At 30.5% G+C, this 13,536-nt stretch overlaps 2 protein-coding genes across 4 annotated transcripts in view; both read right to left on the minus strand.

Moving 5' to 3' along the window:
• Positions 1-5,912, minus strand: part of LOC105255617 — a 66,301-nt gene extending 60,389 nt beyond the window's left edge. For both annotated transcript variants that reach the window (XM_025408183.1, XM_025408182.1), the window contains exon 1: positions 4,769-5,912. The gene's annotated coding sequence lies outside the window, so the exon portion shown is untranslated. The remainder of the gene's footprint in view (positions 1-4,768) is intronic.
• A 3,921-nt stretch (positions 5,913-9,833) lies between these two features.
• On the minus strand, positions 9,834-12,930 carry LOC105255616 (myosin regulatory light chain sqh). 2 transcript variants are annotated; one of them, XM_011265015.3, is made up of 4 exons: positions 12,756-12,930; positions 10,966-11,165; positions 10,625-10,838; positions 9,834-10,144 (listed from the first exon to the last, which is right to left on the minus strand). In XM_011265015.3, exons 2-4 carry the CDS (start codon positions 11,153-11,155, stop codon positions 10,024-10,026), a joined length of 525 nt encoding a protein of 174 aa, XP_011263317.1. In that variant the 5' UTR covers positions 11,156-11,165; positions 12,756-12,930; the 3' UTR covers positions 9,834-10,023. The 2 variants fall into 2 exon arrangements, with proteins under 2 accessions (XP_011263317.1, XP_011263316.1); XM_011265014.3 differs by having other exon boundaries at positions 12,752-12,885.
• Between the last annotated feature and the right edge of the window lie 606 nt (positions 12,931-13,536).

Consider the following 13,536-nt stretch of genomic DNA (forward strand, 5'->3'; position numbering starts at 1 on the left):
ATATATGTATAGATTTAGAAGATTACATATTCTAAATTATAACGTTAAAGGATTCATTTTCTCTCTTATATTATATTTGGAAAATTAATAGAACAGTAAAATTAGTAGAATGTTTACATAATTATTGAACTACAAATGTTAATAAAGTATAATATTATATTTTCTTGTATATAATATTATATTTTCTTGTATATAATATTATATTTTCTTGTATATAATAAAATCTGTTTCACTAAACATACCCTATAACTTATGCAAGAAATGTGATCAAGTGATGTCTCAAGGTTAAAGTATTAATAACTTACTATAAACAATTTAAAAAATTCACACAATTTACGGTCTTCTTTAAGTAGTATAAATATAATTAGATATTAAGTTCTTATTTTCCAATTAATATCGGGTGAAGTTTATTTCAATGGAAATTTAATTTTAAGTTTAATTTATCGAGATCGGACGTTGAAGACCGGAAAGATATGACATATTAATTATGGCCTCACGCCAAATTCCTTTTTGACTCTATCCGCTCCTGGTTTGAATAGTATATTCGAAGCAACGCTTTGTTCCGCGTTCCCCTACTCGCAAACGTGGCACAGTTGCGGTAGTAGCCCCATGATACTGTTCGCATGATGAGCACGCGACATGTGCGAATCATTACATGCTTGATTGTCTTATCTCTCGTAGCATACGTAGCATACACGTGTCAAATGCAAAAAACAGTTACGATAAGCTTCTTTCGCGATACTGTTTCGTATTTTTCTTAAAAAAAAAATATTCTCACAAATCTTGACTGAAATAACTCTTCCGATTGATTTTCTATTTTCATCTTTCTCAATAATATATACATATATGTAAATAAAGCTCGAGATAAAAAAATTAGTAATCAGAAATAAAATCATTCAAAGATAATTTGCATTGTTAATAAAAACAAAAAATTCAGAAAATAAAATGTTTTAATTAAATTTAATAAAATAATCAATTATTCTCGGTAATTTTGTTAACAAAAGATAAATCAGACAAATATTCATATGATTAATGGCTTCCTTATGAAATCATAAATTAATCTTGTCAAATTCATATCTAAATTAAGAAAGACTATTGATTGAAATTAATCTTGAGCAATCTGCTTAAATTAAAGCTTTCTTGATTTATATATTTAATATACTTGTTACATAATCTATGTATGTCAGATGATGTATGACGATTTATGAAGCCTTTTAGAGACATTTCCTAATTGCCCTAGAATTCAAGCGCGCATTTCTAGGCAAAGCCGATTGTAGAAAAAATGAGAAAGACATTATGAAAAGGGAAGGGATTTATTTCCTTCTTATTTCCTTCCTTTTATTTTCTTCTTAATGAGGATTATCATAAAAGCATGATATCGGGAAATTCCGTTTTATATATGACTTTTTGTCGACACATCCGACAGTCGAATCCGCGAAATAAATACGATAACGCAATGCCAAACCAAAATATAATTCAAGATACGGAGCTCTTCGATATGATCCATTAAAGATCTTCAACTTACTGTCATAAACCGTATGCTTTCGCGATAAATCTTTCGAAGAGTCTTTGAATCGTTACATAGAATGAACAATATAATCACGTAACGTGTTTCCATTATGTTTCTGTCATGTAAGAATTAATAAAAAATTCTTTGAAATATTTAACAGTTTACTTGAACAAAGCTAAGATTATCTTGTATAATGAATGTATACATTACAAATAACGCATATGATCTACGTATATGATCTACACGCCAAATGCAAACAAAAATACTGTATGTGACTGTATGTGACGAGAAAAATGACGCGACTGTATTCTTTATTGCGGTCGGTGTCGTAAATTTTCTTTGGTTTCGCTCTCATGCATATATAGACTTATTATGCGTATTCATTTCTCGGTTTAGAGTTCCTGAACTCGACTTACGTAATATTGCGTATGAGATTCGTTCGGATAGACTGTGGTGTCGCATTATGCCGAGTCTGCCAGCCGCAACTGTACGTTACACGCGATTTACCGTTTAATTAATCTTTCGAAAACGCAGACGATTCACGATTATTTACGATTCGCCATGAATTTACTTTATTCCTAAACTATTATTATCGAGCACAAGAAATAAAAGCAATAATGTGCGGGGAATAATAATTTATAAGATAAATACCGATATAATGCACGTTGGATGTAAAATATATTCTCATTCCACAAGAAAAAATTAAAACTTTTTCTTTTCAAACGTTCCTCCAACTTGGGACACTGTTACAATCGTACAATCGTTAATATTCATAAGCAGCATTACAAAGGTATACTTTTAACGGGCTACTTCCGGCTCTCGTGTGTCAAGTTGAAAAAACAACTAGGTTACATAATTCACGGAGGAAAAATCGTAAGCATATGACAGGCATAATTTGTCAACTGTTTCCGTAATAATGTAAAATTGCGATAAAACTGTCAGCTGTTTTCTTTGGTTGCAATTTATTATACTATATATATCTGTCACCTATAGTGATTTCACTACCCAGCAATATTATTGAAAAAGCAGATTTTTTGCGCCTTAATGTTTGATATCACAATAAAATCAGATTGATCAAATTTTACTCTAATAAAAGATAATTTATATATAAATAAAGATCATATTACTAGATATTATATAGAAAGACAAACATTAGAAATTGATTTTCTCGGTACTTTTTTATCATTTTATAATTTTATTTTATTAAAATTGAACAAAAATTCACAAATCTGATAGATTATAAATATTTATTATATAAAAACGATTAAATAAAAAACCGATTTAGAATTTATTTTCAAAAAAAATTTTATCCATAAATTAACGAATATATATTTTCTGCAAATTTACTGTTTATTGTTTGTATATAATGCAAACACTACTACAAATTATAAGTACGTATGTGTGACTTGACCTTGCGGTATCGCGTCCTCTCCGTTGCTTTCAACATAGTATATAAAAAGAGTGACCACCTGTACGTCCCCCTTGCATTCCAAACATTGTAGGCAAAGTGAGCATTTGAAAGGTTTTTATGCGACACGCGACGCAATTAGTAAAGGTAAAAAGAATATTCATAGTACAAATGCTCTTGACATTTAAAGGGCTCTTGTTCTTCTATTACTTTAAATTGGTTTATACATTCATATATTTTATATAATGGAAACTTTATATGCTTCTTTACATGCGAATTTGATATATGATTTGAGTAATTCGATATTTGTAACCGGATTAATAAAAAAATAATAAAGTAACAAATGAAAGAAAAAAATAATGTTTTATATTTTATGCAATGCTTTTTTATATTTTAAATAGAGTCATAAGAATTATTTATACAATTTTTATTTAAAAGACTATTCGCTTCAATGTCAATTAAAATAATAACTTTACTTATTTATGATAAGAATCTCGTATATTAAAATTTGATAAAGTGAAAGTAGAAAATCCGTATACGTGAATTTATTCTGAATGACGCAATAGCCAATAAAATTTCTAAAATTATAATGGAGTTTTGTTTTTGAGAGATTCCTTTTAAAATCACATTTTTTATTATAAGATTTACTTTTTTTAATAATTTAAAGAAAAACACAAATATATATTTGTTCATAATTAATAATCCTAAGAATATATATTTTTTAAATAAAAAAGCAATAATTAGACATATAAATTACAAAGAGAGAGGCTTGAGATTAGGGGCCCTAAGTAAAACTCATCGTTAAGGCAGCCCTGAGTCCGGGCTGCATCAAAAAAGTGGAGCAGAGCATCGACTTACTCGAGCAAAATGTATCTAGGAATATCAACGTTTTATCCCAGTTTTTTTAAATATTTACAGTAACAAATAATAATGATTGACGTTATATTCAAGAACTATTTTCAACTTTTCAATTACTATTTGTATTCAATGACAGTTTTTACTTTTTACTTATTATTCGTGTTTTTACTTAATTTATATTCCAATGGCTATTCAAAATATTTGCGATATATGCATAATTTGGTATCCGTCGATCCTGCATATTACATGACATTCGCTAAATACATCGAATATTGTGTAAATCTAATTGTGAATTCGCTATATAATTGAAGGATTGTATACGTATGAAATATAACAATGTAAATCAGTTTCTTGCTTACGAGATATTTAGACATTTAAGAGAATTCTAATGAAAAAGAACCAAAGGTCGCAAAAAATAATATAAAAAATAATATAATTGAAAAATATATAAAAGATCGCAAATTAAAAAATAATATAATTATAAAATATATAATTTTAATAACCATAAATCAATAAAATCGAAAATATTCTAATGTTTATTTAATTTTCATTAATCTAAATCTGATTTATGCATCGTTTTTTCTTAATTCCTTCAATTATACTTTTTACGTTACTTTTTCAAATTATATTTTATATTTTGTTACTCTCTCTCTTCTTACTTTTTTATTATGTAATATATATGTAATGTATATGTTTTATTATAATATTACGAGTACTTGTATTAACAAATCATCGAAAATAAAGCGAACGCTAAAGTACCTGGATTCTACACTAATGTTTTTCTGGATAAAAAAAAAACAAAGTCTGCATTTCCGACAATATTTAAAAATATCGATATCGCTTTTCGAAACCAGGCCTGTTTTACATTATATATACACATATCGCATATATTTTACGTTATGCATACATATGCTGTATTCGTTTCAATATAGCGCTCTCTCGCCTGTACGCAGACGAGAGTGATAAAGAGGAAAGTGAAAACTGGCGCGTACCTGCCGAAACGACGATGATGTCGGCGCCGCGGAACAGCTGATCGACTTGGCTCGGTGGGTGTCGGCCTCGGCTAACCTCTCCTTCTCCGGCACCCTGCTGCAGCTGCACTTTCTCACGCACTCGATGCACTCGCGAGGACCGATGGGAGATGTTTGAGGTTACGATTCGATTTCGCATGCGATTGTTTCTAATCGGCTGGACGTGACCACGAATTTCAATCGACACACAATTTTGCGGATATTCGGTTGACGAGACGCGTCGCTCGGGATTTACTCAATTCACGATTCTTTGTTGACGACAACACAGAATACTTGCACAGTGTCGTGACGTAATCCATGTAATTGAGAGTTATTATTTTAATAACGAATATTCGTGCGATGTCGCGATGCGACCCTTGCTCCAGCTTTCCTTAATAACGACACGATATCCATGGACAATCCTTCAAGTTATTTCAATAACGAGACGCGTATCCGCGCGACGTTCGCGAAATGTAACATTATGCTCGGCATGTTGCTATTCGATAACAACACAAATATGCGCGTGGCGTCGCGACGCAATACAGGATGTTGCTCCGATAACGACTACCTGTCAACGGCGTCGCGATGTAATATCGCACCCGGCAGGTCCATTTTAACAATGACGCGTGCGTTCGCGTGGCGTCGTGCCGATTCGCACCGCCAACTTCGCGACTATCGAGAGAGCCAACGCGTCTTTCGGCTTGATTCAAGTTACTCACGCGACATGCTTGACGTCAGGCGCCGGACGGTCCTGGGGATCGAACGCGGTATCCTCGACGCAGGACATCGGTCGCGCGTCATCGCCGTTACTAACCGTTCATGTATGTGTTCATACTTCTCGCATCCTGATGAAGCGAGACGTAACGTCGAAAAGCTCGTTCGATTCCGACGCACTCGCGGCCGGAGACCCCCCGTGGCACCGCCGATTAATCGCACAGCGGAGAGCATAAGCTGCGGCCCCGCTCTATTTATCGTTCGCGCGACGAACGAACGAAGAGCGAGCGCGAAGAAGGCGGGGGCGGCCGCCCGAAGCGCTCGGACGATCCAGACCGAGCGAGCACGAAGGCGGGCGGACTGTTTATATGTCGCATATACGTGCCCGACGATGCGCCCGCGCCCGCGGCAAAGAGAACACTGAAGGTGTCGCTCGGCGCTGCGCGGACTATATGCGGCGCGCGCATGCGCCTCGCGTCTAGTGTCTCGCGTGCCTCGTCCCGTGCGCGCTCGACTTGATGACGATTCATTCCGTCGAAAGCGTTCATTGTCCGCGTGTCTCTTTCGTATGTGTCTCTTACGTATGTATAATTTATGCTCTTAATTTTTAACCGATGATATGAATGAAGTAAGAATTAATTGATTTCTAGATACATCGTATTCCCATTGAGGTCAGGATTAATAAAAAAACAATAAGGAGATAGTAATCGGATTCTTTCTTATCTTTTCTTATAATGCTGATCTCTTGTCTCTGATAAGAATGAGTAATTTATCTAACATAAATCTATGATAATTGGCAAAATCGAGATTATATGAAAGAGGTAATTTTAATTCTTTTGAAGATTGATTCTTCTCAATTTTTGCAGATAATTTAGTTGTTCTTATTATTTATCATATTTAAGAAAATAATTAATAGGCAAATAATTATTAAATTAAAATTAAGACAGTTAATTATTTATTCATTTTGCATAAAAGTAAAAGTTCAAAAATTGTAAAGTTTAAATTTTACGGCTTGAACGATATCATGCAGCTAATTAAATATTAAAATATATGACAGAGATTTATTTGTGTTATATTGTGTTATAGGTATATTATGTAACGTTTTGAAGATATATAGTAGAAAAATTTACCTCAATAAATTAACTTAATCCTATTCAATTTTTTTAATTGAAAGAATATCATATCTTTTTAAAAATATCTGCTCAAGTAACTATAATAACACCAATCCAAAATGGAATTTAGAAAATGTGCGATCTTGAACATATAGTTTAATACGCGCTTTATTAATATTCCATAATATTACCCCGAGTTTTCCAAAAAAACATTCGTCACGTTCATGTTCATGTATACAAGGTCAAGGTCGCCTGACGAGTCTGAATATCAATGATTCTTCTTTTCTCTCTCTCTTTCTCTTTTGTACAGCTCATTTTATGTTTTCGTATAAATTCCTCGTAGTTTTTCCAAAGTTTTTACGTTATTTCTAAAGTTTTAGTTTCATGTCTATCATTGATACTTTACGGTTTATTATTCCAGTAATTTAGAAACATCTTTCGCTAAATATAAATATTATCTCATTTTAAAAGAGATTAAAGGGGAAAGTCAAATGCTTAATTATTTCACGTTTTATATTCTCATTCCGCAATTTCGTAGACGCAGAAATGCCACATTTGAATTTACACGCTCGTTTCTAAATTGTGCGTCATGACTATTGATTTTATGCGAAAAATAATAATTTCTTAATAATAATCTTATTTTGTTTAAAAAGAAAAAACAGTATTATTGTTTCTCGGGATGATCGCGATTTAAAAACGCGCTCCGAAAATTCCCCATGTACATACGTGCAAATTTATATAAGTTGGTACCAAGCAATACCAATAGACAGACAATTTCAGTTGACTGTTAGTATTATCGACTCGCGTGATCCGCAAGATCATCCACCGCTTTTTGGTAAAGTATTTCTGATTTTCTTAACGCGTTGTGTACGATAATGTGTGTGCTTGTAATAACGCGTGAAAAGATATAAAGACAGCTCGAATATCTCGATTCTGTACGAATTTTGCGGAGAATGGAGCGTTCGATGAGACGATACGCGACAAGTTATGTCGATCGGTTCGTTCGACATAATCCATATTTCTGGAAAAATTCGGCTCTTTTTATTCTGTTATCTTTTTTTATTGAGAGATTAAATAAGAGACGCGCGATTTTTCGAGAGATCATTGCATTGTGAAATAAGTTACGAAAGATATGTGAAAAACAAAGCGCTTTGAAGTTAGGCCTGTGTCTTTGTAATGCTTCGAGAATCGCAAGCGATTTGAAGGGTCGCGATTGACTTCTAATGAAAATTTAGTCCCAAGAGGTGTCGCCACGTAATGCAGTTCGTTATCGAAAGATTCGAAGATATCGCGAAATATGGCGTCAAATTATTAAAATCGCGTTCCCGCGAAAACGAAACGCTTCGGTGAATTCGTTATTAATTGATCTTTTGTCCGCCGAGTACGCGATTTTCGTTGAAAAGCTCTGAGAATTATCTGAGAATTATAATATCGCGAAAATGTCAAATATTCGAAACGGCGGTATTTGCGATTATTACGTATTTTCATTCACTCATGATATTTAAACGATAATTTACCGAGTTAAAAATGTACCGAGATATATTCGAGCTCATATAAAGCGCAGTAAAATCGCGAAGTACGGCATCGAAGATCCTCGCGTCCGGGTTCGTGCAGTGATCGTAACTTTAGTGTCGCTATTTTATCGTCTTTGCATATAAACGAGAAAATCGGGAATGTGTCGAAAGTTTCGTGAGTGATAAGTGTAATATCCACATATTGTGAATGATAATAGTGATAAGAGTGTGAAAAATTTCGTGAATAATAAGTGATAAGTGCATCAGTTCATCGTTGGACCAGTGGGATTACTTGAATTTGGATTACTACCTTTCTTCTGGATCAATTAAAGGGGATTATCATCGGCATCCAGATCGGTGAGTCTTGTTTAAACAAAATTTTTTTGTTATTTTATTAATGCTCTGTCACTGTATCAGTTTTGTTCAAATTCATATTTACTTATTTTTGTATAACTTAGTTATTAGCATGCAATTTTTTATAATTACACAATCAATTATAATTACTACTGAAGAAATACATTCTTAAATGAAAAAATTAAATACAAAAAAATGAAAAATATTGAATATTGCAAAATATAGACCGCGATATTAATAGAATATGTTATAAAAGTTCAAAATAAAAATCAGTTTGTATTTGAATATTCAAGTAATTTTTCAAATAATTAAAGAAAATACAGGATACTACATATAATAATATATATATATATAAGTCAGATACTATATATATGACAAATTTTATAGTACATAATAATACATTATTAATATAAAAGGATTCATTTCATTCATGTATGTGTTTGCAATTAATGTAAGAAAAAGTTTTGCAATTTTTTGATTGTATATTTGACTATCCATTCGAGCTTGGAATATGCACCTATCATTTCTGATTACTTGTGATTACATGCAACTAATAACCAATTAAGTGTTTAGATCTATAGTATTTTTTTAAGCAAGAAAACAATAAGCATTACTCTAATTTTGTTACTTCAAGAAATGTTTCATATGTAAAGTTTGTATTACATGTGAAAAATATATTTAAAATGAGATTTATCATTTATTTTTAATATTATTTTTTATTAATGTAAAAATATTTAAACTATTGTGTTCAATTAATCTCATCTTCAAGAATTAATTTTTTTATATATTGTAGAAAAATTTACATTTATTTGAAATTATTATTATTAGAATAAATTAACAGAAAATTAACTATCATGGGAAAATTATTTAAAATATTTTTAAATCATAAATTCTTATATATAATTTCAGAAAAATACAAAATTTTAAGAAAGCATTAATTATAACTCAAGTCAAATTAAATGCAACAAATATCAATTTATATATATTATTATTAATGACAGAGTTAAATTTACATGTGTTCATGCTGTTATATAATTCTTTAGCTGGCTCAAAGAAATATTCATATTTTTCATATATGCAATAGAATATTATATTAAAATATAAATGCTGAATCTACAACAGTTACATGTCGATTTATGTATATATAAATATCTTACATGTGTAACTTTCATCGACTGTACAGTAATCATTCACAAAAAAATGGTATAATTGAATATTTCGAGATTTTTTGACACATCTCGCATTTCCAGATATATCACTTATTTATTCAATTAACATTTTTATTACGAATTTTATAGAAATATGAAAATATAAGTAATAAATATGACGAGATCACTTGATAGGTTTTTGTGGTTTAGTTGCTCCATGTGAATCATGTTACAATTTTTTTGTTATTTATTAATAATGATATTTCATAATATCATTAATATTTTGTGAATAAAAATCGGATGAATTCAGAAGTGCGAAATGCGCGTGAGAAATTTCGAATACTATCTACGATTTCATGTCGGGGATACGCGAACTTTTAAGATTAATCCGCTCACTACTGCTCATCTTTATCCTTTGCACCGTGTTTCAAGATTCGAGTAAACTCTAGATAGTCAAACATTGAGCCTTTGATCGGTGCTTCACGGTACATTTCATCTACATCGTCATCCGTGAATCTATAGATAAAAGAGAATCCGTTTTGTATTATCAAGCACAAATAATTGATTAATCGATTTTGTTTTTAACAAAATTGTATTATATATAGACATTTTTTATATATACATTTCTTAGATTTTAATATCATATTTAATAGATTAAAAATTAATAAATACTGAATATAAGAGAATTAACAAGCTGTAGACAATATTACTACAATCTTTTATATTATTAATAGATATAATTATATAACTATATAATCAATTATTACTGGCTAATCATTGTTTTATCTTTATTTTTTTGAACAAAATTTTTATATACAAAAATATTAAATTTAATTTTTAAATATTTTTGTAACAGCCACAATTCAATAATTTAATAATTTAAATTAATATAATTCAAATTTATTTAAATTAATATAATTAATATAATTCAATAATTTCAATTAATTTTGTGAATTTTGTTCAAAAATTGATATAATTTGATATGTAAGATATTACCTGTCACCCATTGTTGTGAGCAATTCACGAAGGCGCTCCTCATTTATATGACCGGTATTTTCTTCATCAAAACAACCGAAAGCATTCTTAATTACATCTTCGGGATCAGTCCCTTGCAATCTCTCTCCAAACAATGTCAAGAACATTGTAAAATTGATAGGTCCAGGTGCTTCGTTCATCATTGCCTCCAAATATTCATCAGTAGGATTCTTACCTATAATAGTTAATTAAATTTTCTTTAAATTCTATTCATATCTTATTTTAATTGAAAAGGAGAAATGTAGTAGTTTTAAATAAATATATAAGCTGTAAAAATCAAGAAATTTTCTATATTTGCTTACCCAGAGAGGCAAGCATATCATGCAAATCCTCCTTGTCAATGAATCCGTCATGATTCTGATCAATCATGTTAAAAGCTTCTTTGAATTCCGCGATTTGCGCTTGATCAAACATCGCGAAGACATTCGACGTTGCGCGTTGAGCGCGTTTTTTCGTGGTGGCACGACGTCCAGCAGTTTTGCGGGAAGACATTTCACACTTACTGAAACAAGAATTAAATTTTAATTAGTGTTTCTGAATAATTTCATATTAAAAATCACACACAATCTCTCAATTAATGGCACTTATGAAAATTTTCTATTTCTGTAAATTTAAATTCTGAAATGATATTTATTAATATAATATAAATATTGATCCTTTGAGAAAATAGAAATATATATGAATATTTAATAATTTAATCGTAAAATATTCTTGGTAACACTTTTCAATAAATATTAAATTTGAATTCTTTTTTTAACAATAGTAATTTGAAACAATCAATAGTTTGCTAGATTGTGCTAAATTTGGCATATTGTATATTTTGAAATTTAATTAATAAATTTTTATATCATATATTCGCGAAGAAACAATATTTAATATGATTTATTCATAGAGCATATATTTTGTAAAAACTGATTTGCTTGAAAAATAAATTATAATTTTTTTATCTTATAAATTCGGAATTTTAATGAAATAAAGATGCTTCCTTTTTAAAAGAAACATCGACAAGTTCGAGCTCTAAAATCGCCATCGCCATTGGCGTTTATTTTTAGTAATCAATTCATGATACCCTGACGTGACCGAAATTGGGATAAAAATACTTGGACGAAAGGAGATGCCAGACTAGAAGGGGTCGTTAATCTCTTTGTGTACTCGAATGTCTTCTGCTTTATATACAACTTGTCTGATCGCTCTAATATAACTTTTATATTAGAAAACACAGGCCACAAATTTTTTGTTCAATTTTGATAAATATGTATCTTAAAAATATATCTACTTAAAAAAGTTTAAGAAGAAAAAAAGAAATCGAAATATTTAAATTATATATAATTTCTTAAATATTCTGATTTTTTAAGAATGTTTATAAAATACTTATTGTTATATACTTTCTTTGCATAAAGATTTCTCACATTTCTGTTTTTATATTTATAAAAAATACATATCTAATTTGAAAAAAATAAATGAAATTTTCATTTGAAAGTAAATGTCGCGAATTCTGCAGTAATTTTACGTTCATAAATACGCGTGCTTACTCATCTCTCTCAAATCGTCCTACTTTCACTCGAGTTTCCTCAGTGCTGTCAAAATCAGTCCAATGAAAATTTTAGCACATAAATTGAGTTAGAATAATTTTATTTCAATACTTGCAATTTATAGATTAACTTTATTCGGAATTAATTTATTTCAATGCTCAATTTTTAGTGTAAAAAATTTAATCACTTTCAAATTTATACAATTGTTTCAATCCTGATACCATGATGATGTCCATTGTATCTCCTGCTATCTACGGCACTGCGCATGCTCACAATACTTGTACATTTCTTCCAAATCGCATATGTAAATACATAACCTAACCAAGAGATATCCTATTTGCATCTTATCCTTTTTCACTAGGAATAGCAATCTTCCTTTATTTTAATTAACATAACTTGGGTAAATTATAACTGAATGACAATGGCGACTCTTTCGAGAGTAAAATTTACTGTTAAACCATCGAAGTTTCACGGAATTGAGTTGAAGGAACGATACGATTTTGTTCGATAACCTGATTATTTTCGCCTGATTTAAAGAAGAAAGATCGAAACGTACTCACTCGATGAACAAGAGTAAATAGAGGTTTGAAAAACGTCTGAAAACTGGAAACGAGAACAGATCGAAGCTTCACGATGAACACTGAGTCACGTTACGCGTCACTCTGTGGTCATTCACCACACCCGACCAACCAGCACCATCTGCTGGAAGATAGATGAATGGGCCTGTATGAGCCAGAGCTCGCGAATGGAGAAAAATTCAGGCCATTGCCAATAGTCGATCAGGATTGTGCTCTGGCCTTTTGTTTAAAAAATATTCGCAAGATAGCTTTTATCATTCAGTTAGTATAGATTGTTTCATTAACAAAATAAGCAAGAAAACAATTTATATACCAAATAATGAGATTAGTAATAAAATTTTTTTGTGAAAATTACTATATTTTAATCAATTTGCAACAAGATTTTAATTTGAGATTTTTATAAGCAGACAAAATGTAGAATATTAAAAAATTAACATGATGAAAAATGATGAGATAATTATGAGAATTAATATAATGTTTATTTAAATTGTTGGAAAATAATATTTACACAGCAATAGTTTACATATATAAATATAAAGGATATTTTGAAAATTTTTTGGAATATGCTCTACAAGTAATTACAGCCCTGAACTGGGAATCGCTTCCATACATGGGTTAATGTCTCGTATACCGATACATAGCCATATAAGGATACAAAAGAGACTAGTACACTTTCTGCAATCTTTCGTAATGACAGTAATCTCGATCTTATTCGATTCTCATAATCACTAAAAATTGAAAAAAAAAATATTTTTAAATAAGA

This window comes from Camponotus floridanus, unplaced genomic scaffold (genome assembly GCF_003227725.1).
Source record: "Camponotus floridanus strain SB8 unplaced genomic scaffold, Cflo_v7.5 scaffold2, whole genome shotgun sequence".
Taxonomy (NCBI): domain Eukaryota; kingdom Metazoa; phylum Arthropoda; class Insecta; order Hymenoptera; family Formicidae; genus Camponotus; species Camponotus floridanus.

Bases quoted from the DNA above. Each gene is read 5' to 3' on its own strand.
- LOC105255616 (XM_011265015.3), bottom strand. From the start codon at position 11,155: ATGTCTTCCCGCAAAACTGCTGGACGTCGTGCCACCACGAAAAAACGC. The intron at 10,839-10,965 runs GTAAGCAAATAT...TAACTATTATAG, and splicing joins TGATATGCTTGCCTCTCTGG to GTAAGAATCCTACTGATGAA. The intron at 10,145-10,624 runs GTAATATCTTAC...TTTTATCTATAG, and splicing joins CTCACAACAATGGGTGACAG to ATTCACGGATGACGATGTAG.